Source organism: Quercus suber, unplaced genomic scaffold (assembly GCF_002906115.3).
Source record: "Quercus suber isolate HL8 unplaced genomic scaffold, Cork oak 2.0 scaffold_166, whole genome shotgun sequence".
NCBI classification, from domain to species: Eukaryota; Viridiplantae; Streptophyta; class Magnoliopsida; order Fagales; family Fagaceae; genus Quercus; species Quercus suber.
Window position 1 is genome coordinate 191,624 of NW_027069627.1, and position 24,166 is coordinate 215,789.

Consider the following 24,166-nt stretch of genomic DNA (forward strand, 5'->3'; position numbering starts at 1 on the left):
GAAATTTGGATAACTGCTTGGTAATTATCCCATAATGTGAGAAAAGGAGTTAGTAGAAGGAAAAAAAAAAAAAGATGATGAGAGAGTGAGAGGGGGGGGGGATGTGGTTAGAAAAAAAAATGTTTTTTTAAATTGAACTAAAATTTTGCAATTTTTTAATTAGCAATTTTACATGTCTAACCATATCATTTAAAGTACAAAGTTTAGTTACAAAATTGGATATAATCTTATACTACAACCATACTCAATATCTTTTTATTAGATGTGAATTTTGACAAATCCACCTTTGGATTATATATTCTTTTTATATTCTCCATGCTTACAAAATTTCTAAAAAATTAAAGATCAATAGTTATGTCATTAATAATTTTTTTAAATTGCAAGCTTTTATAGTTTAAAGTTATGCATAAAATATAAGCGTATAGATCATAAAGTAAATAATATATGATTGACACAAAATTTGACATGTGTATTAAGAGCGTAAAGAATATGCACTTCAATGATTAGATTTTTCAAATATGTAATAACGTTTATTTTATTGAGTAAGGTATCAATTTTATAGTTAAACTTTGTCCTTATTTAAATCAATGAATTTTAGGGTACTTTGGGTATACAAAAGTAGGAGTCCTTAAATAGTAGTATAGATAAGAGGGGAAAAATTGGTAAATAACACTAATTTCCAAAATATTCAGCAAAATAGCATTGTTTGTGAAATATGAGGTAGAATATGAGTACAAATCTTCTATACCACATTTTTGTTCCACTTTATGTTCCACCAATTACAACTTGTCACATGTTTATTTATTTATTTTTTCCCCTTTTAAACTTTGGCTATTTTATAAAAAAAAAGTTAAACAAATACATGGCAACTTGTGATTAGTAGAACATAAAGTGGAATACAAAAATTGGTACATCGGATTCGTATTTGCTAAATACCACCATTTTGGAAATCAATTTTTAGACAATCGAGTTCTACATGAAATTGTATTTTACAGAGATCGAGTTCTATGAGTATTTTGCCACAATGGCACCCGGTGATGTGGCTTTTCTATAAAAAAAAAAAATATATATATATATATATATATATATATATATAGAACTCGAGTTTCCTAAAATCAAGTTCTGTGTAATGTAAAACTCAATTTCTTGAACATCGTGTTCCTTTCAAATTTAAAAAATAAATAAATAAATAAATAGAGCTCAATATAAATAAACTTGAGTTCTTTGCAAATTTAAAAGAAAAATAAATTGAAACTCGATATTTCTAACATCGAGTTCCATTGCAACTTAAACCTAGAAAACAATCTATTTTCACGTTTTATGAATATCTCTCTAATTCACTAATTCTCCTTCTCCTTTGCTCCTGTCCCTCACTGGTCTCTTTCACTCTATTCATTGTTGAAATCAAATCCATCTCTCTTTTCCTCTCCTCTCATCGGAAACCCAAATCTCCCCCACCCTCACTCGGTACATAGCTCTCTTCTCACCAGAAAAATCTGAAATATGATATCCTCTTACATCTATCTTCTCGTCTCTCTATTTTGAATAAATTGAAGTTGATTTGTCAAACTCAAAGGTACAATTCTTAAACTAATTACTGTATTATTTATTTTATTTATTTTTTTTGCTAGCGGGTTTGCTTACCAAGTGGGTTGACTTTTTAAAACTTTTTGACATTGATGCTAATATGAAGCTATAGCATACTAAATAAAAGCAATCATTGCACTGTGGTTGAAAAATAATATCAATCAAACACACCCAAAATAATAAAATGATAAATTGAGAGAGAGAGAGAGAGAGAGAGAGAGAGAGTTTCAGAGATAAATTATCTTCAAAAAATTTATGTAAAAAAATTCTATTATAATACATTACAAAATAATTACATATTCCCGTGCATTGCATGGGAATGTGACTAGTTTTGTAAAAACCGAAACTAAAATTAGTCCTCCCAATCTAGGGTCAGTGCAACTACTTTTTCTCCACCACTCTTAATTCTGCATCAAAATTGTGATAAAAAAAAATTGTCCCTAGAATTCCTCAATTGAGCACATGATGCAAACCTTGATAGAATTAGTCAAATAAAAGGCCCAATTTTTTTTTTTTTTTTTTTTTTTTTTTTTTTAATAAATGGCCCTAGTTAGTCTAACTTGATGTGTACCGATTCTTCTGGGAAGCAATGTTATTTTTAGTAAACAAACAGTGCTATTTTGTCACACTTTTTTTTTTTTTTTGGAGAAACGCTATTATGTCACACTTGGGAATGCAGGGAGTGTGACATTGCCTCTATATAAGTTAGCTACGTTAGAACTTAGAGGAGAAATCGCAAAGCAATCTAGTAATAGTCTTTGGGCTTCATTTTCATTTTTCCAATACATATTCTCACTCCATCGACCATGGGAAGTTTCTCAGTACTCCCACAAGTAGCAAGAAGGTATTAAAATTTTTTATCTATCTTGCCTCCATATGTTTAATTTGTTAAAGAGCAATATTCTATAAAAATATCCTTTCTTTCTGAGTAAATAATTTTTGTATTAGTAATATTAGGAAATAATACAATTTTTTCTACATAACCTTTACAAACTGAAGTGTTGTATCCAAATTGCTAACTAGTAAGAGATAATATCATGTAAAAATGCGACAGGCTAGAAGGAAAAGTGGCACTAATTACTGGTGGGGCTAGCGGGATTGGTGCGTCTGCTGCAAGACTATTCTCAAAACATGGAGCTAAAGTTGTAATCGCAGACATGCAACATGAATTGGGTCACTCTATATGCAAAGAACTAAATCCTCAATCGACAACCTTCGTCCATTGTGATGTCACCAAGGAAACTGATATGGAAAATGCTGTTAACCATGCTGTTTCCACGTACAATAAGTTAGACATTATGTACAACAATGCTGGTATATTTGGGGTACCCAAATTCAACATCCTTGAGAACACCCAGGCTGATTTTGAGCAAGTGCTTAGAGTAAACCTAGTAGGTGCTTTCCTTGGCACCAAACATGCAGCCCGTGTGATGATCCCGACTCGCAAAGGCAGTATAATCAATACTGCTAGTGATAGCTCAGCCTTGGCAGGCGCTGCACCGCATGCCTACACAAGCTCAAAACATGCTGTGGATGGATTAACGAAAAATACAGCAGTAGAGCTTGGACATTTTGGCCTTCGTGTGAATATTGTGTCACCCTATATGGTTGTTACACCTTTGGTAACGAATGCATTTAAGGTCGAAGCTGATGCAGGTTCTAAATTTTATTCCAACCTCAAGGGTGAGAGTCTCGAGGCAGAGGATATTGCTGAGGCTGCTCTCTTTCTTGCAAGTGATGACTCAAAATATGTGAGTGGACATAATCTTTTCGTTGATGGAGGCGCCAAAGTTGTGAATGCAGGCTTTTGTATGTATCCACAATAAAGAATAAAATGGGAAGTCTAAACCCAGGGGGTTGGCCGAGTTGGTTGGGCTCTCGGTCTCAAGGTGCTTGTACTGGGTTTGACTGGGTGTGCTCCCCAATTCGAGTCTTACTACCTGCACTTTGAAAAGAATTTTCTAGACCAACACTTTACCCCTTCGTGAGTTCACCCAGTGCGAACAGTAATTAGTTTCTGGTTGAAAACCTTAAGGATACACTGTGCGAGAGCAAAAAAAATGGGAAGTCTAAATGCATAGAAAATTTCACTGAAATTAATGTTTGTGAGGCTATGTTAAATTTTCCATGTAAAACTAGCCTCTTTACACGTGCTATGCTAGTGTTCAAAGTTTTTTTTTTTTTTTTTTTAATTATAATTTTTATTTATCATAAAAAAATCATTAGTATTTCTTTATTTTAATTTTTTTAGTGGAGGATTCTAAAGGTGTTACCTACTTATCTAAGTTTATATGAAGATGTCTATCCAGTAATTAAGAAAATCGAATTCCAATTTCCTTAGGCAATGAAAATATGGAAAAGTGAGATGACTTCCCAGCAAATGTTGAATGTGCAAATGACATTGTGACTTCTAGCTGGAGAATTCATTTTGAACTTCTATCATTCTGTTTTGAGCATGATAATTTTTGTGAAGTTAGAACACTGTGCATTTCGAAACAACAAATTGTAGATATTAAGAGTATTATAGCATTAACTCTGAAAAAAAAAAGGTGGTTTATGATCCCAGCAAGTTGCTAAGTATAGTACAAATACGATATGGTATAACCAATATAAATTTATATTATATGCCTACAACATTAAATCAATGGATAGAATTCAATAGGAGTAGAGTTATATATATATATATATATATATAGACACACTACTATTTAAGGGGTTTTTTCTATTTGAGACTTTCTACCCCTTGTCATGGGGCTTGTTATTGTTCATCGATGTGGTCCTACTCCTATCCGTCGATATAAGTCAAGGCCTTACAGTTTGTCAGTTACAAGAGTAGTCATCTGGTAGGGTTTCTGAAGAAAGACCAGCTTATCCGGAATCATCCTATGTAGTCCGATGGGTCTATGGCCTTATAGGATATATCCCATGTAGACCGATGAGTCCATGACCTTATGGGACCCACTGGAGGAGTTCGTACATCCTGAAGGGTTGCAGGTCCCTTAGGTATAGAAAAAAAAATGCCCTTATTAGTAACAATGTTATTATAACAAAACTAGTTTGCAGTTACTGATGAAGAAAATTTTATAGACATTAAGGGTCTGTTTGGTTAGCTAAAAAAAGTGCAATATTTTGTGTTCACTTTCAGTTTTTTGTAAGATCTACCACTAAAAAACTAATTTGGTTTTAGCATTTGTACTTAGTTTTCATTTTCAGTATCCTAAAAGTTGGATTTGAATACAAAAAATGAAAACAACTTTTCTGCATTTTTGTTTTCTATGAATATGAATAAAGTGGCATATTTGTAAATAATGCCACAATGTTATTTTTTTTAGTGATATGAGTGTGTATAAGTGAGAAAAGTTACTTTAAAAAAAATAAATAATGACTAAACCTGGGTATAATGTATTCTATACCCAAATTATGTATTCGAAACAACTTACCAAACACTACCAAATGTAATATTTTTCTATATTCAAATTTAGAATTTGAATATAAAATATAGAAAATGGAAAGTGGAAACACTACTTTTTAAAAACAAATAGTCCTAAGAATCGAGTTATTAATAATGTTTGAAAATAGGATATCTTAATAGCATATAGCTATTTGGGAAACGAGACCAATTAGGGCTAAGACTGGTTGGATTCCATTCCTAATGCATTATTTTTTACATTAATGAAACATATATAAAAGAAATTAGCCTCATCACATGCACATTGTGCCTGCAATAAGGTTTTTTTTTTTTTTTTTTTTTTTTACACATGCACATTGTGCCTGCAATAAGGTTTTTTTTTTTTTTTTTTTTTTTTGATAATCTAATTTATATGTGGATAAAACAATTTGAAAATCAATAGGAAAGTAACCATATTTTGTAGGCAATGTTTTAGTGGAAGTTAGAGTTGTATTTTTATCATATCATCTTTTAGTTTTGTCTCTACTTAAACACAAGAGTGTAGGGGTATTTTTGAACAAAAAAAATTAGGATCCCAAATAAGAAAAGTCCCTTAAACAATAATATATATGACAAAGTTTAGCTATAAACTTGGTTGTAACCTAAAGCTACAAATTTCTTTAAAAAAATTAGCATTGTTATGTATTTTGAAAATCTAATTGTTATTGTATGTTTTTTATACTCTTAACACACATATCAAATTTTGTGTCAATCAGATATTATTTACTATATGACCTATAAACTTATTTTATATACATAATTATATTACAAAAAATTGAAATTTAATCAATTGATTGATGACATATCTATTAATCTTTAATTTTCTAGAAATTTTGTAACTATAAAAGATATAAGAAGAAAATGTAATCCAATAATAGATTTGTCAAAATTCACATCCAATAAAAATATATTAAGTGAAATTGTAGACTTAGACTACAACTAAGTTTGTTGCCAAACTTTGTCATAAAAGAAATGACAAAATTTAGTTACAAACTTAGGTGTAGCCTAAAAGCATTCACATTAGTCTCCACAAATGTTTGTAGGGCGATAGCACAATTGGAGTATGCAAGACCCAGTAGAATTAAAGTCACACCGTGCTTGGGTGCAAATGGACGGGTTGGCTATGTAATTACTCATTTATTCACCATAGGGGTGTCCAGACCCGACCGTGACCCGTCGAACCGACCAACCCGCCCGGTCTCCACCCGAGTTCAGCCCGAACCGACGCTCCCGTCGGTCGGTTTAGGGTTTTCACACCCAAGACCTGACACCGGCAGGTCGAGTGGCGGGTTTTCTTCTCCAAAACCCAAGCCACCTGACCCAACAAAAGTTATATAAAATCCGGCAAAATCATGCTTAAATCCGAGGAGATCCAGTGAGTTCTCAACCATATATGGTGAGATTTAGCCAGATCCGGCCATTCCCAGTAGATTTCAGCGATTTTGGTGTAGATTTCGACGATTTTGATGTAGATCTGGTGAGTTTTTACATTTTCCGGTGATGATTTGCAGATTCCGGATATATTTTGTAGCTTTGGCGATGATTTTGCAGCTTCGACGACAACTCGGTCTCCACCCGAACAGACCCAATCTCCACCTGAACCCAAAACCGATCCAACCGATTGACGCCGGCGGTCGGTCTCAAGTCAGTCTTCTGTCCACCCGACTCCGAGGGGTCAAGTTCGAGCTGGGTCAAAAACCAACCCGCCCAACCCGTGGACACCTCTAATTCATCATATACAACAAATCCATGGGACAACCATATATAACAACACCATAGTACGACAATTAAAACCCCAACAAAACCCATGACAAAAATCACATCACAATCACAAACCCACATAAAGAACTCCAAAAAAATAAAAAAAAAAAATTTAACAAACTCAACCACCATAGCACCACCACCACGATACTACCATTAGAATTTGCCACGACACCACCCATCAAAATCTCCAACAAAACCCAAAGCCAACAAAACCCACAACAAAAACCCATCAAACCCACATAAAAAAACCATCAAGACCAAACAAGCTCAAACCTAACCATTATAGCACCACCACCACGACACCACCGCCACGGAACCACCATAAAAAACCTAAAGCCAACAAAACCCACATGAAAACCCATCAAAACCACAAAACCCACATCAAAACCCCATAAAAACCAAACAAACCTACCCATTGCCACCACAGCACCACCATCAGAAACCCAACAAACCCATAGCCAATAAAATCCAAACCCATCAAAACCAAACAAATCCAAAGCCTACCACCATAGCACTACAGTGGTTACTTCTCGTTAAAATTTTTAGATTAGTTTGGTGAGACTGATGCATGAGTTTATTTATTTATTATTATTTTTGAATCTATAGTTATATATTAAATAGCTACACTGATATGAATGCTCTAAGGTTACAACTCTCTTTAAAAAAATTAATGTGACTATATATGTTTAGAGTCTAATCATTAAATTGCATATTCTTTCTATTATTAACACACATGTAAAATTTTATATCAATCAGATGTAATTTATTATTTGAACTATAAACTTCTTCTTTTTTTCATATTTTTTAGATTATAAAAACTAAAAATTCAAATATTTGATTGATGATACAACTATTAATTGGTAATATTCTAAAAATTTTGCAGCATGAATGATATAATAACAAAATATAATCCAATGGTAAATTTTTCAAAATTTTCATCCAATAAAAAAATATTGAATATAGTAATAACCTTAAACTACAACCAAATTTATAGCTAAAATTTGTTCTAAAAGAAAATGAGGGGAAATTAGAGTGGTAAGAGTAAAGGCATACAAATATTGAGAAATAATAATAGAATGTGTAAAAAATAAACTATAAATAAAATATATAAAAATATATCCAATTACATACAAATAATTTAATTATATATCAAATAAAACTTTTAAGACCAAAAAAAAAAATAAATAAACAAAACAAAACCCCACAAGGCAGCAATACAAGATGACTAAGGCAGAAACTAGACCAAAAAGCTCCTCAAGGCAATGCTAAGTTATACCAATGTAAAAAAAACCTATAAATATCAATTATTGGTCCATAGTGCTATAGCTGCAGAGCTCCAAAAAATACTCATTCTAACAAAAAAACCAAAACCAATACCGAATAAAGCTCAACATATCCATGCAAACCACAAAATTCATAAAACCTAGATTAAAAGTACCCATGTTCATAAGATGAATGGCTCAAACCAAAAATGAAATAGACTCGTCAACATCCAAAAATATGAAGGGTGCTCTCGATGTTATTAAACCAATTACTTCTTGTCTTCCTTCTCAGCCTCTGCTGCTTTCTTCTGCCTGGCACCAACATGACGGATGTTCATCCGCTCAAGACGGAGTTTGTCATATGCCTTGAATGATTTCATTTCTTCAGTAACCTTCACAAGCTCCATAGATGGCTTCTCACGTACAATGGGCAAGTATGGGCCTTGGACCTGTGTGGCAGATGCAAGTTCCTCAGGTGCAGAATCACCAGCCTGCAAGAAATGTGAGAAAATGAGACATCAGGGAACACAATTACATAATTAAGCATAATAAATGTAGTTCAGACATTAAAACAAACCTTAAATTTGCCAACACGCCTTGGGAAGACAACCAATTTGGCCTTAAATGTCTTCAGCCTCTGCACATTAGCCTGAAGACCCTCCAAAGAACGATTCCTTCTGCGATGATCAACTGCAATCCCAATGGACTGTGCATACTTCTTGGGAATACCTGCAGCCTGTTTATAAAAGAATATTGGGGATTAAGCTGTTAGACCATAACACATAACAGGATATGATACCAGCAGAAGCTTACAAGTTGCAGCAAACAAAAGATACAGCCCATCTTATAGACACGCAAGAATTGCATGAATGGGTTTTGCTTACATGTTGCTTATATACCATAAACAATGGTGCTAGGGGAACTTCTAAAAAAAGGATTTTTTTTTTTTTGGGTTATTTTTATTGATGTGGCACCAATTACATAAGTTGCCATGTCATATTATAAGCCTTATGTAATAAAATTAGTGGTACTTATAGCATTTTCCTACTACTATTTAGGAGAGAAAGAAGACAGGAATCAGCCTTATGCCTAGTTCTGAGAGAGCAGCCATTTATCCTTGAATATTTTTAAAATACCATTTTCTAGAAATAATTATCGAAATTCAGAAAATCCGCACTGTGAAAAAAATAATAATAATAACAGATGATTCATATGGTCCTTCCCAACATCAAGGAGAACTTCAAAAAATAAAAGTTAATACAAAACTATGACTTTCCTACCATATAGACAAGTAGTAAAAAAACACAGAATTCACAAGTCAGCATACTGGAAGGAAAACTTTAACAGAAGTACAAGGATGACATAAAAACATCCCACCTTTAATTCTTCCAAAGAAAAGCCCCTCCCAGCTCTCACTTTCATATTGTACTTCAGTGTCTGCCCATGTACAATAGGACGGAGTTTTCCAGTAGTTGGGCGGGGGAAGATTTTGACAGCCTTCTTCTGGCGAGCTAGGAATTATTTAACATATTGGTCAGTCAAAATTATTTAGCATCAAATGGGAGGGTGGATCATATTTGTGTGTATTAACAATCAAAAAATTTAGCAATTCAGGACCAAAATAGGGAAAACCCAAATGAGAGAAATTACAATACCCACCAATTCTTCTTCTCTCTTTCCGAGCTGGTTGATTGAACCATGTCTTTACATAGTTCTGCCAATGCTTTTTAAAATGCCCATTAGGGATAACATTGTTGTGTTTCACCATTTCTTACCTGTAAATAAATTCAAATTATGCACAAATTGAATTACAAAAAAGTGAGCAAGGAAAAGCTTAGACACAGAGCAAGCCACAAATTGAATGCACACAACAACAACAAAAAAAAATACATCTCTTTTTAAAATTAAAAAAAAAAAAAATCACACAAATAAAGATCTCTTTTTTGTTTATCACTGCTTAATCTAAAACATGCTTTTGAAAGCCACTAAACGCTAATAAACCATGTTCTTGTAATAACATCTCTCTCTCTCTCTCTCTCTCTCTCTCTCTTTTAAATATATTCTCCTACATAAATAAATCTATATACAAAATAAAAAAATAAAACCCATTTTTCATCAAAGAATAAACATACCCACCATCACCAGGAGCTAATTCTCTAGTTTCCCACACTTACAGCAAAATCATATCCACTATGATCTATTGTCTAATATTCTATGCTGTGGTATAGATGAACAATAAACAAATGCAAAATGTTACAACTGGTTCTATCTATCTACCTCAAAATCAATCTAATGTAAATAAAACCAGATGCAAATCAATATATATATATATATATATATACACCTTACATGCTACACAAACAGAGATAGAGTGAACAGGTAAGAGAAAGGGAAGAGAGAGGAAGGAGTATCAGAGAGAGAGAGAGAGAGAGAGAGAGTCTTACCAGTGGGAGATGGCGGTGGCGTGCGGTGTGGATTTGGTCTGAAGGTGAGCGGCGGCTTAGAGAGAAGAAGGTTTTTGGTACAATGGGATATTATGGGGTTAACGAATGTACTTCTACTTGTGTATGTGGACTTTGTTTTTGTCCCTTTCTTTACTTTCTTCCTTGTAACTTTGCCCCTTTTTTTTTAAGGTGGGATGGGCCTATTTCCCCTCTCCTCTTTTGGGGCCTATTTATTTTCCCCCACTATTTCACTTTAATAAATTATATTTACCTTAAGAAAATAAAGAATGAAATTGCAGTTGGGTAGGGTTTTATGTTTTAGTCTTTTTACACTTTAAAGAGTTTTTTGGGCAATAAGACCTTTTAGTTAAAGCTCAATTCAACCTTGCAACTTTTTTTTGGGGGGTTAAACAAGCATATATATTAAAACAAACTAAGGAACCACAAGTCTGTTACAAACATAACCAACTTTATCACTAGCCAATAGATCTTCCACCACAAGTGGTGGATTATACAAAATAAGGTGGTCTGAATGAAGATCAGCCCCCATCCTAGCTAACTATCAGCACACTTATTCGCCTCTCTATAGACATGCGCCACAATGTAGTTAAGGAACGTCTTCATCAGGTTCTTGCAGTCAGATAACAAAGGTTCAAGGCTAAGGTTAACCACAGAAAAATTAGAAAGTAAATAAACAAGGAATTCAGCAACCATATCCATACAAATGTTTTCTAGGTTAAGCTGTTTGGCCAAAAGAAGCCCATCTCTAAGGGCCCACAGTTCAGCCAAGATACTTGAACTGTTCCCCAGCTTCCTCAAATAACTCAAAATCCAATCCCCATTACTGCATCTGAGCACAGCCCCTCTTCTAGCCTTCTTCGGGTTTCCCAAAATTGAGCCATCCGAGTTTAACTTCACCCATCCAACTTGGGGTTTTTTCCAAGTCACTTGGGCTAGAACCCTTCTCGGCTTGTTGGGATTTTCAGGAACAATCACAAAGAACTCAGCACCTTTTTTAATGCAGTGAGCAATGACATTAGGATCAATTCTACCATCACTAAATAAAATCTTATTCCTATGGAGCCAAATTTGCCAAAGTGCTTGAGGGAAGAGCATTTTCCAGGGAATATGAGGTCGAGGATAAAACTCAGATGAGCTGTAATTGCTCTTTAGCCATTTCAGGAGAGGAAGATCATAAAAAGCCTGATTTGTACTCAAAATGCCCAATTCTGTCCACACTCTTTTAGCCCAGGGCAATCTCGCAAGGCATGGATGGTAGATTCAGTTGTATTGCCACACAATTCACAAGTCATACAAATGTTAAAACCCCTTGAACCAAGCACTTCACGGGCAGGAATGCTATTTTGAGATGAGAGCCACACAAAAAATTAGATTCTCGGTGCGGTGTTAGCATCCCAAACCCACCTACAAGGATGAGTATTGAGGTTCAAAGGATTCAAACCTTTTGCAAGGAGATATGCAGACTTTAGGGAGAAGGAACCATCCTTTAAGAAAGCCCAAATAAGCCTCTCTTTCTGATATGGACAAGAAGCTAAAGGTATACCTTGGATGTCATTAATAATGTTTGCATCTTCACTGACATATCGTTTTCTCCATTGGTAAGGGGTCCCTCGGTAAGGGGTCCCTCAATCTGTTTCCTTTAGGGACCTGATGGGAGCCAAAAATCATCCCATAAGCCCACCTCTTCCCCATTGGCAATTGCCCATTTCAAACCTTTGTTGAAGATAATTCCCCTTTCTTTGCAGGCAACCCAAATTTTTGAAGCAGGGAGGCTTCTACCTCCTTCTCTAAGTCCCGTGACAGTTAAATATTTGCTTATTAGCATTTGTGCTCAAGGGCAGTTTGGGCTTGAAGCAATTCTCCAACATAGTTTTGCCAATAAAGCAGCATTCCTAGCCTTAACCTTGCAACTTCATTTTCAGTGTTTTGAATCTCAAATTTATTCAATTCAGTATTCCTATTTGGTCTTTGTTGAAATTTCGTCAGAATTTTACCATTAATGGCCATGGAATTTTGTTTTCTTTTTTCAAAGTTTTTTTAATTAAAAAATAGAAAAACAAAACAAAAAAAATAAAATATTTTTTTTCCTAAAAAAAAAATACTAAATTTATTTTATTTTCATCAGGCACAATCCTCCTAAACCCAAACTAATTGAAAAATTGTTGCTTGTGTGCATGTGGGTTTTTAACGGAAAAAGACTTTCCATGATATCATGGATGGCAGTGAGAGAGACACCATTGCTATCTTTTGGATTGCCTGAGTTTCTTGATGGTGATAGACTTTCTCCAATTGGTTGGGGGCTAGATTTTAATTTGCCAAGAGCAATAGCCTATAGTTGTCTTCTCTGATCTTTTCTATTAGATCTCATTTCTATTTTTATTTTATATTTTTCAAAAAACATATTTTTATTAATTTCTCATATCTTTTAATTGGAAAAGTTTTTAAAAATCAAAACTACATTATTTTGGGGTCATTAATAATGTAATTCTAACAGAGAGGTGACTGAATTAAATAAATTTTGAACTTTAAAAAATTTGAATTGAACAAAAAGTGAAGTTACAAGACTAAATTAAATTTTAGACCAGTTTCTAAAAAAAAAAAAAAAAAAAAAAAAAAAGACTAAGTTAGAGGATGCAGATTATAATTTTAGAAGGAAAAAAAAACGCACGACAAACAAATTTAAGAAGATATATAATTTAAATTTAAGAAGACTGTTAAATTATAACAAGGGTTTTTCTTGAAAAAGAAGATAGGAATATGCTAGTAGAGGGTGAAAGAGATTGTATTTAATTTGTATGGTGGCTGCGGCTGGCCAAAACTACAATTTCACATTTCTTCTTGTTCAATCCAGCATCACCATTAGGTCTTCTATAAAAAATGTCATACAAACCAAAAACCTACTTTATTATTTTAACACACCATCTTACAATTCACCATTTATCACATCTTCTATTCTTTGATTCTAAACAGTAAAATAATATATACAACACATTAAATAATATATTTCTTCAAAACCCAACAAATACATAAATGCAAAATCCAGTGGCAGTCGCCACCACCCAAGAACCAACAACCACCGCTACAACCACCAACCCCACCACAAACTACAACCACAATCACCGGATCCTCCAACAAATTCCAAATCCATAAACCTTAACAAGAGAGAGAGAGAGAGAGAGCTCAAAATCTTCCACAAAACCCCAACCCAACAGATCAATCAATGACCAAACTTAACCAACCATTGGCAACGAGAGCTGTGGACAATGCAGCTTTAGATCAGTGGTGTGGCTGAGATGCACATCAAAAAGTTGAGGCAAGCTTCAGAACAACGGCGGTGATAACGGCTTCAGATCGGCCGCGATGGAGTCTTCAAACTAGAGTGATGGCGGCGGCTTGATTAGTGAGGACGGCTTGATCGATGAGGGTGAGGGAGGGTGAGGGAATCTGATATGAAGAAGAAAGAGAGAGAGAACACGAGTTGAATCTATGAGAAGAGAGAGAAATTTTTGAATAAAATATTGAGAGGAGAGAGAAAAAGTTGAATAAATTTTTTTTTAACACATCTGTCCGTACCGTTCCAAAGATGGAACGGGACTGTAGCATGTCTCAAAATTTTGATAGATTTAACACACCTCATGATGCTCTGTTTTTGGTGGTTGGTGTGTCAAATGCCAAATATTTGACATTTGACACACCTGATGGTGATGCTCTAAGATATATACTTTTGGCATTGTACTTGTATATAATGGTGTGTGTACTTTTCAATTTGATCTTTCGTGGTTAATTTGGATTAAATATGTTATGTTCAGAATCAAATGTTTAGAATTGGTGTTTTCAACTTATTTCATTTACATTTAGTATAGGTTTCTAATTTAATGTTTTATATTAATTAAGGTGAAATATTTGAAATATTGCATCTAAATGATGGCAAGGATGCTGAAATACTCGTGCAATCTTTAACAATGTTTGTTCATTCAGTTCTCATTTACATACAAGAGCATGTTATTGTCAAGGGAAAGGATAACGGTGCCCTTTCTTCAGCTAATGGTACATAAGATGTCTCCTTGGGCAAGTAACTTTGAGTACTAAGCTTTTACAATTAAAATCCTTATGGTTTGGTCAAGTTATTTGGTAGCTTGAACCTCTTTGTTCACTAAATGAGTAAGAAGGACCCTTAATTCCTATTATCTTATATTCTTATGTATAATCAATCTCTTCCAATCAGAAAAAGGAATACTTTGCAGAGCTTTACTCATGATTTTTTGCATTCAAATTTTATCATACAATGAGTTCTAGTTAACCTAATTGGTAAAGTCTTTAATAGTTGAATAAAAGATTTAAGGTTCAATCTCTGCTACACCAAAAACCGATTGGTGTATTGATCTGATAATAATGAGCACAATTATTAGAAGCAGGTGCCATAGGTTGAAAATCTATTAAAAAAATTATCATACAGATTGGTATTTTATACCATGTGAGTTCTAGCACTAAATAAGTGAATGATCTTCTTTATATATATATATATATATATATAATAGATTGTAAACTAGCTAAGCTAAATAGAGAATGTCGTGTATTAAAAATTTAGGACTATTTATTTAATTTTATTTTCGATATGATTTTTTTTTTTGATAGGAAGACTGAAACTTTTTATTACGTAACAGATGAATACATAGCATCTTGGAGTAGTAGAGATTCAATTATTGGTGGATTTTCCTCCAACCAAGTGATAAAACCGTGGATACCCTTTGCATGTTGTGCCAAGGCATGTGCACTTTTATTTCCCTGGCGCCTCACATGTTGGACTTTGACGTGTCTAAAAACATGCAATTTCTGCTGGATGCTCTCAAGGACGTGAAGCACTGTAGCTGGTGGAATGGTGGAGCCCGACAGAGCAGAGAAAATCACGTGGGAGTCAGTTTCAAGAATAACTTCTTGTACGCCAACATCCCATGCAAATGAAACCGCTACGTCCATCGCCTTTGCTTCAGCCTCCAAAGGACCCAATGGCAAGTGCAGATGCTGACTGAGGGCTGCGATGACCATTCCTGCGTGGTCCCGAATCACTGTACCGATGCCCACTGAGCCAAGATTCTTGAAGATAGCAGCGTCTGTGTTTACCTTGAACCACGGACTTGAAGGAGGAACCCAGCGAGTGTCTAATGGATCCGTGGGCTGAGGACATGCGAAGTGAGCCAATTGGAAATCCTCCATGACGGTGCGAGCTTTGTGTAGGATTTCATTTGAAGACTGCCGTGGGGAGCCATGCCGTACTCTGTTCCGGTTGTACCACATGCACCATGCGATAGTGATAATGAGTTCAAGTACGTCTTGGCCCACATGCTGCCTGAAGATGAGGTACCATAACAGGTCGATGAAGTCGCGATAGTGTACACCCAGATTATCGAAAGGAATACCTGTAGCGGTCCAAACTTCATGTGCATGTCTGCAGTCCCAGAAGAGATGCCCACTGGTCTCGGCATTCAGGCCGCATGCATCGCAGGTAGGGTCATCGATCACTCCGCGAGAGCAGAGGTTCGCCTTAGTGGGGAGAATGTTTCGGCTTGCTCTCCATGCGAAGGTTTTCAGCTTGTTTGGAATCCGGAGGCTCCAGATTTTCTGCCAAAACTGACTGTGGCTGCTAGCATCTGATGTTTCTTCTTTTGCTTTGGATTGAGATAAGGACAAGGCAACTTTATAAGCACTATTCACCGTAAAGGTGCCTTTAGGCGTGTAGGCCCAAATCATGCGGTCTCTGTTACGTTTGCTACTACGTGGGATGCCAAGGATGGTGTGTGCATCATCAGGTAGAAAAACATGCTTAACCAAATCGACATTCCACTCTCCTGTAACTTCATCAATGAGCTCAGAAACAGTTGCAGCCTCATTTAAGGTGTTTGGCGTAGAGATGACTCGGAAAGTAGAGGGCTTTGGCAGCCATTTATCTCTCCAAATCTGTATAGAAGTGCCATCACCCACTTGCCATCGGTGACCAGCCTTAACAACGTCTTGGGCAGCCATTATGCTTCTCCAAGCATAGGAGGGTGTTCGGCCCAATTCAGCATGGAGGAAGTCACGGTCAGGGAAGTAACGTGCCTTGAGAACACGGTGAACTAGGGAGCGTGTGTTGCTTTGAAGGCGCCAGCCTTGCTTTGCCAAGAGTGCCATGTTAAAAGCTTTGAGATCACGAAAGCCCAAACCTCCATCTTTTTTGGGTGCACACATTTTTTCCCAACTTAACCAAGCCATTTTGTTTCTTCCTTCCTTTTGACCCCACCAGAAATTACGAACCGTACTAGTCATCTCGTCACAAAGGGAGTTTGGAAGCTTAAAGACACTCATTGTATAGGTGGGAATGGCTTGAGCCACTGCCTTAATGAGGACTTCCTTTCCGGCCTGTGAGAGCAACTTTTCCTTCCACCCCGAGAGCTTGTTATCTAGTCTTTCCTTAAGCGCTCGAAAGGTATTTCTTTTTGATCGACCCACCAGGGAGGGTAAACCCAAGTAAGTTTCATGTTGTCTGATAACTTCTGCCCCAAAACGATGTTTAATGTCCTCCTGAACCTCAAGTGCTGTGTTTTGACTGAAGAATAAGGCAGTCTTGTCACGATTGAGTTGTTGGCCAGATGCTTGTTCATAGGTCTCCAAGATATGTTCTAGGTGAGCGCATTCAGCATTAGTGGCTCGACAGAAGATTATACTATCATCTGCGAAAAAAAGGTGGGAGATTCGTGGACCTCGTGGGCATGCAGCAACACCATGGATTGCCCCACTTCTAGAGGCTTGATTGAGGAGGGCGGATAGTCCTTCTGCACAAAACAAGAAAAGAAAAGGAGATATGGGATCCCCTTGTCGCAAGCCTCTCGTAGGGGTGATATGGCCACGGGGCTCGCCATTGATCCTGATTGAATATGTGACAGAGGTAACACAAAGCATCATAAGGTTAACCCATTTAGTATGAAAACCCATTTTTAACATTATATCATGAAGGCAGCCCCATTCAACTCTATCAAAAGCTTTACTCATATCAAGCTTTAAAGCCATCTCTCCAACCCGGCCACTTCGTTTTTGATTTAGGTGATGCATGGTCTCAAAAGCCACTAATACATTATCAGTAATAAGCCGAGTGGACATAAATGCACTCTGGTTTTCACTAATAATGTCCGGGAGAAAACGTTTAAGCCTATTTGCAATAGCTTTGGAAGCTAATCTAGAGATGACATTGCTTAGGCTTATGGGTCTAAATTCTGTTATCTTGGTAGGATTTTTCACCTTCGGGATGAGGACGACATGAGTGTCATTAAATTTTGGGGGCATGATTCCCAAATTTAAAAAGTCAAGTATAGATTTTGTAACACACTCACCCGATAGTGACCAAAAATGTTGATAGAAGAGTGGGGGCATACCATCTGGGCCCGGGGATTTCTTCGGATGCATTTGCTTCAGTGCTTTGTGTATCTCATCAGCTTGGAATGGCTGACAAAGGTACTCATTCATTTGGGCAGTGACCACAGGCCGAATGGCTGCAGTAATTTGAGTAGTATCTGTAGGGCCATTGGACTGAAAAATGGTGTTGAAGTAGTCTAGAACAACACTTTCCACAGCCTGAGCATCCTCCTGCCATACCCCATTTGAGTCCGTAATGCCTCGGATGAGGTTTCTGTCTTTACGGTTTGAGGCTTTTTGGTGAAAAAAGGAGGTGTTTCGGTCCCCATCAGTGATCCACAAGTGTCTAGACCTCTGGTGCCACATTGTGTTTTCAGCATCCAACCAGCAATTCAAAGCTTTACGGACCTCTTCAATCTTTTCATGGTTAGGATGGGGATGTTGTTCCAAAGATTGTAATTCCTTTTCCAACCTTGCAATCTGTTTTCCGACGTGGCCAAACTCAGTTTTGTTCCATGCAGATAGCCGGGCTCTACAACTTTCAAGGCAGTTGCTAATGGGGGCACCATTTGGATTATAGAGTCCCTCCATCCATGCCTCTTCCACTATCTCAGCACAACGTGGGTCATGAAGCCACATTGCTTCAAAGCGGAAAGGTGGTCGAGGACGTTTTAGCCGAGTCTTAAAGGGTGGCAAATGTACTGCAATCATGGAATGGTCTGAGGCGGACATTGAAAGATGTTGAACTGATGCACCGGGGAATTTGGACTTCCATGCAACGGTGGCAAGCGCCCTATCCAGGCGTATGCGAATGCGGCCCTCAGTGGGATGGTTCCGCGACCATGTGAATGGAGAACCCCGATAGCCCAGGTCTAGGAAACCACAGTGTGAGATTGCCATACGAAAACGGTCCATCTGCCTGGCAGGTCGAAGGCGTCCTCCGGCCTTTTCCGTTTGGCTGAGAATTTCATTGTAGTCACCCAAACACAGCCAAGGTAAAGTGTTTGATCTTCCAAGAGATTCAAGAAGAGTCCATGTTTCTTCACGCTTGTTTGTATCAGGGTGGCCATAGAAGCCAGTTAGCCTCCATGTTATACCTGTTATATCACAAACTATATGGGCATCAATAAACCAGCGTGAAAAATTTTTGACATGTACCTGAGTGCCGGGTTTCCATAAGAGTGCCAAGCCACCACTTGAACCATCACTAGAGACCACCAATCCTTGGTTATATTCCCAGTTTCCTTTCATGTTGTTCAGCTGTTCAGTAGAGAGTTTCGTCTCCATTAAGAAGACACAAATGGGAGCTTGTTTCTTCCATGCTCTCTTGAGAGCATTCACTGTACGGAGGTTCCCAAGCCCCCGACAGTTCCAGCTCAAAATACTCATTGTGTACGGCGGTGCTGCCAAGCAGCCACCGCCGATCCTAGGTTGTCTGCCATGAGTTTGCCCAGAGTACGTGCCTCCTCATTTAGCAGCTTTTGTTTTTTTTCATCAAAAGAGTCTTCCATGATCACCTCCTCAGAGGACTTCCGTTTAGAGCCTGACATGTGGTCGCAGGTCCCACTGGTGTCCATTATGTGTCGTGGTGGCCCAAGCCGACGCCAAGAACTTTGTTTTGGGCCCACAAGGTCAAGGGGGGTGGACGTTATGGAACTGTTTGAATTTTGGTGTATTGCATGGATATCATGGTCAGTTATGGGGGGCATGGTGTCAGTCACGTGGGTCACTTTGGCTGCGTTGGTTTCCGTTTTGGTGATGCCTGGTTTTGGGGGGCATGGTGATGGGGATGGTTGAGAATATGTGGCTGGAGTGTTGGCTAGCTGTGTATGTAGGGATGGTTGGTGAGAGTTTTGAAAAGAGTGCAAAGTATGGTCAGTTATGGGGAGTGTGGTTGTCACGTGAGTTACTATGGCATCACTGGTGTTCTTTTTTGTGTTGGTTGACTTTGGGGTATATGGTGATGGAGGTGCTGGAGTATTTGTGGCTGGGGTGGTGTCTAGCTGTGTAAGTAAGGTTTGTTGGTTTGAATTTTGAAAAGAATTTAAAGCATGATCAATTTCCGTAATATGCGTACGGAAGAGAATCGGGTCAGAAAGAATTTCTTTATTTGTGGGCGTGGTTTCGGGATACGTTGCGGAGATCACGGGGTTATCATTTTTGGAAAGGGAAGGAGGATTTTCCGGCAAGTTGTGGGCCCTTTCCATCACTGGTGAGGGGCGCGTAATGGGGGATGGTGTTGGGCGTTGTGTAGACGGCGGTGCCGTGGGCGGTGGAGTTTTGGTGTGCACAACTTGAGTTTGCTGGGGATTTGCCATGGTGGCTCGCAACCACGGTCCATACTGTTGGGACTCTTTTTCCAAAGTTTCGCCACTGTCCGTCCATAACCGGCAATCCTTCTCATCGTGATTCATGAGCCCACACCAGTAACAGAACACCGGCATGCGCTCATATTGGAACGAGACCCATAGAGGTCCGGTTGTACCCATGTCCACGAAGCGACCACGGCAGAGAGGTTGTTCAATATTTAGCGCAACCCGGATTCGCACACAGCGACCGCGACATTCGCCGGTGGGTGAGGCGTCTACTTGTTCAACCTTACCAAGCGAGCTTCCAATAATCTCAGCGTTTGCTCTGTTCATGCGACTAAGAGGGAGGTTGTGGATTTGGACCCAAAAAGAGGCGGTGTCAAATTTTGCGTCATCCACGGACTCAGATTCGCTTGGTTTGTACAGTCCAATCAGGTACTTATCGAAGGACCAAGGTCCCTGAGAGAGGATCTTCTTCGCGTCAACCTCGTTGGAAAAAAGGATCAGAACAGTGTTTGAAGTGAGGTCACGAACCTCAAAATTTTGTATAGACCGCCACATAGTCTTCAATGTGCGAGATAGCGCTTCGATGTTGACACGGCGTTTTGTGAAGAGCTTAGCCACCAATACTCTGTTATTGTTCTCCACTTCAGGGGCCAAAGGAATTGTTTGAGTTTCACGTGTATTGAGGGAGAGGCGGGCCCACTTACCAGTGAGGTCATCCATGGTTACAAAGAATGTTGATAGAAGAGTGAAGGAGAGAGGGGAGGGAGAGATAGCGTTGAGAGAAGTGAAAATAAAAAACACTGGGTTTCACCGCCGTAGGGAAAAAAATTGCCTATACTGAGATAGGCAACATGTTTTCACCGTCGCAGGTCCCACGCATGGGAGCCCACAAGGGAAAAAAGTTAGTAACTAACTACTGTCTGATTTGTGATTAGTGCTGCCACTACCAACCTTATTAATATAGTTTCACTTAACACAAATATTAATAACGTTAATATACTTTATAGTGTATCACATAATAAAATCACATCGTACATGTGCAATACTTATGGTGAGTTAAATGTAAGACTCAATTTTATATTAAAAAAAAAAAGCAATATTATTATAGTTGATGATTTGAAATTTCTAAAATCATCTTGGTAATATACCTTCATTCACTGTGGGTTACAAATAGATAAACACATGGCTTCACCATGTATAATAAAAAACAAAAAAAACTTATTCGAAGTCATGGAATACACTGAAGAGTCTAATACCATGACAGACAAGGGAGTACAATCTCAAATTAAACATGATGGCATGATGTAAAATCACTTCTGCTCGCCGCCATGTTTCTTAGATAAATCAAACCGCTTACACCAAAGCGGTTTGCCGTCGACGTTAAACTTAGCCTGATGAAGTGTATTCATGATCATAGTTGTAACCAAGGCAGTGTTGAAGACGATTTTCCCGAACAAAGCAGGTGCATTTGGATCTGGCTTGTGCACGTAAACCCTCTCAACGCAAGGACCATACTTCCTGCTCACGTTATCAGACAAAGACAACCATATTACGGAAAAATGTATCCAGAGCATTTACTAATCTATATAATAAAAGAAGAAAATGGAAGAAGAAGAAAAAACTTACTGGTTAAAGAACTCGACAATTTGGTTGTCACTGAGAGGATAGCCATTAGAGAAAGTAAGGAACAAACACCTATCTTCCTCAGGTGAGCGCTCTACGGCAGGATCCCATTCCTTGGCAAAAGGGTTCAAAGTTTTCCCACCGCCCTCATTCCCGTCTTTGCCTGAACCTTCCCCAACTTCGGTCACACTACCCTCAGTTTTTCCACTCTTGTCTCCTTCTTCAAACACATCCTTGAAAAGAACACCACAAACTTGGTTGTGAACCTCAGAGACACCTTCGGAGACGAGGTCTTTGTCCCCAAAGATTTCCTCGACCGAGACGGGGTACAAAATCAGGGAAGTGATAGGGCAGAGATTTTGAGTAATTGGCGTGGTGGAACTGGGGTCAAGAGCGGCCAGAATGGCCTTGGTTTCATCAGCCACCATTGCCAAGAGCTGGTCATTGTTGGCAGATATCTTAGGGACCAGTTCAATAAACCCTTGTGCCTCTACCCACATCCAAAACGCCATGATCCTCATGGACTCTTCTGCATCTACTCCAATCTCTACCAGACGGCGATAGAGAACCCTGTCAGTGACATGAGTTGCAGCATCGACAGATTGTGAGGAGTCCATGTGGCTGTGGAGAGGTCTTTGAGAGAAATGAACTGTGTTTATGTCTCTGTGCAGATGAGAGGGTGTTTTTTTGTGTATATTGTGAGATGGAATGTAGTTTTGGGGTGTATTTGTAGGCTGAAAATTTCATTCAAACATTTCAACGTTTCAATATAAGGAAACAGAGTTGTATATATCAAATCTGAATGTTTTGTTTTGTTTCACAAGGTTTCAACAATTGCCAAAAACATGAAGAGGACCTGGTGCATTGCAGATTAGGGAAGTTTCATGCAACCTCCCATATATCTTTCTTTTATCTTTCATCTTTTTTTTTTTTTTTTTTTTAAAAAAGAAAAAAACGCAAAAGCAAAACGTAAAAGCTGAGGCCAAACGGTCTCTTAGTGTCATAATGTTTAAAAGTGAGATAGATATAGTATTCTAATTCTTAGGATCTTAATCTAAGTGAGTTTTTTTTTTTAATTAGTTATTTGTACGTTATTTACTAGCTATTCTAATGGAAGAAGCTATATGAATTTATTTTTTTAACCTGTTTGTGTATATATATATATATTTTAGCAAACCTATTTGTGTTTTCTAAATTTAAAATTACTTAATTAAAAAAAATATAAGTATTTTAGAGAGTTTAAAATTGCGTATGAGGATACTTTAGTACGTAAAAGGAAGAAACCCAACAAAGAATCATCTCCTTAGTAGCATAGAGGTATAGGCAACTCGTAGTAACCCCAAAGTCTATCTCTTCTTCTCTGTGTAATCGATTCGGAAATCTTGAGTTTGCGACTCATCGTCGCTCATGGATTCTTCCGTAGATTCTCATTCTCTGTTGCAGCCATCATGCGAAGTCAAACGCAAACGCTCAATCACTAGTATGAACGATCTTCCCGATTGTGTATTGATGGAAATTCTGGTTCTTCTGTCGTTACCATCTGTGGTGTTACGTTGCAAGTGGGTATCAAAACGCTGGTTTTCTCTAATCACCACTCCTCATTTTGCTCGACGCTTTGTTACACAACACCCACATGTACACCACCCCTTTAGCCTGATCTTCTACTACCCTGACTGCTGCTCAAACCAACGTCTCCACATAACAACTAATTCTGAGACTCAGAATGAATCTGAATTGAAGCCTCTAGCTGCTTATCTACACAATAAATGTGATCCTAATACTAGTTCGCTTCGAGCTTCTTGTAATGACTTGCTGTTATGGTGCGACAGAGCTGAACAAATGGTGCAGCATTGTCCTCCAGTCACCATGGTCTTTTACTCCATCATCAATCCATTCACTAGGCAATGTCTCGCACTCCCTCCGCGTCTAGTTCCGCATCCTCATAGTAGTTCATTGGGCCTGCGGGTTGGGATCATTTGCAGCTATGACTACAATAATGATAACCAACACAGTTCTAGTTTCAGGGTAGTGCTCATTCCTTGGTCAATCTCCAAGTTCACCACACAATTTAATGTACACATTTTCTCTTCCGACACCGGAGAATGGAGTGACTCTGTGGTTTTGTGTCCTCCCAACTTGGACGGATTTAAATTGTCTCTCACCCCTTTATCCGCTATCCCTTATAAAGGTTTTCTTTTTTGGTCCATTGATGGTGCCCGTCTTCTCGGGTTTGATCCTTACGACAGCACATGTTGCTGTGTGATTGAGAAGCCTGTGCAATTGGAGCAATTCCAAGAAATCGATTGCCTTGGACTG

The 24,166-nt window shown here is 37.8% G+C and overlaps 3 protein-coding genes across 3 annotated transcripts; 1 reads left to right on the forward strand and 2 right to left on the reverse strand.

Annotated features, from left to right (window-relative positions):
- Window positions 1–2,235: 2,235 nt before the first annotated feature.
- Window positions 2,236–3,659, forward strand: LOC112013991 (borneol dehydrogenase, mitochondrial). Its single transcript, XM_024046369.2, has 2 exons — window positions 2,236–2,431; window positions 2,642–3,659. Exons 1-2 carry the CDS (start codon window positions 2,394–2,396, stop codon window positions 3,411–3,413), a joined length of 810 nt encoding a protein of 269 aa, XP_023902137.1. The 5' UTR covers window positions 2,236–2,393; the 3' UTR covers window positions 3,414–3,659.
- A 4,423-nt stretch (window positions 3,660–8,082) lies between these two features.
- On the reverse strand, window positions 8,083–10,643 carry LOC112013995 (large ribosomal subunit protein eL13z). The gene is made up of 5 exons (XM_024046374.2): window positions 10,506–10,643; window positions 9,721–9,836; window positions 9,439–9,572; window positions 8,639–8,797; window positions 8,083–8,552 (listed from the first exon to the last, which is right to left on the reverse strand). The coding sequence occupies exons 2-5, from the start codon at window positions 9,827–9,829 to the stop codon at window positions 8,331–8,333; spliced, it is 624 nt and encodes a 207-aa protein (XP_023902142.1). The 5' UTR covers window positions 9,830–9,836; window positions 10,506–10,643; the 3' UTR covers window positions 8,083–8,330.
- A 10,894-nt stretch (window positions 10,644–21,537) lies between these two features.
- On the reverse strand, window positions 21,538–22,467 carry LOC111986921 (uncharacterized). Its single transcript, XM_024018618.2, has 2 exons — window positions 21,854–22,467; window positions 21,538–21,745 (listed from the first exon to the last, which is right to left on the reverse strand). Exons 1-2 carry the CDS (start codon window positions 22,465–22,467, stop codon window positions 21,538–21,540), a joined length of 822 nt encoding a protein of 273 aa, XP_023874386.2.
- Between the last annotated feature and the right edge of the window lie 1,699 nt (window positions 22,468–24,166).

What these genes read in the sequence shown, in the direction of transcription:
- LOC111986921 (XM_024018618.2), bottom strand. Translation starts at nt 22,467, where the DNA reads ATGGACTCCTCACAATCTGTCGATGCTGCAACTCATGTCACTGACAGG. An exon ending in ATTGTCGAGTTCTTTAACCA is followed by an intron (nt 21,746 to 21,853) that starts GTAAGTTTTTTC and finishes TAACGTGAGCAG; the next exon opens with GAAGTATGGTCCTTGCGTTG.
- LOC112013995 (XM_024046374.2), bottom strand. Translation starts at nt 9,829, where the DNA reads ATGGTGAAACACAACAATGTTATCCCTAATGGGCATTTTAAAAAGCAT. An exon ending in TTTCTTTGGAAGAATTAAAG is followed by an intron (nt 8,798 to 9,438) that starts GTGGGATGTTTT and finishes TTTTATAAACAG; the next exon opens with GCTGCAGGTATTCCCAAGAA. An exon ending in GGCGTGTTGGCAAATTTAAG is followed by an intron (nt 8,553 to 8,638) that starts GTTTGTTTTAAT and finishes CATTTCTTGCAG; the next exon opens with GCTGGTGATTCTGCACCTGA.
- LOC112013991 (XM_024046369.2), top strand. Translation starts at nt 2,394, where the DNA reads ATGGGAAGTTTCTCAGTACTCCCACAAGTAGCAAGAAG. An exon ending in CTCCCACAAGTAGCAAGAAG is followed by an intron (nt 2,432 to 2,641) that starts GTATTAAAATTT and finishes AAAATGCGACAG; the next exon opens with GCTAGAAGGAAAAGTGGCAC.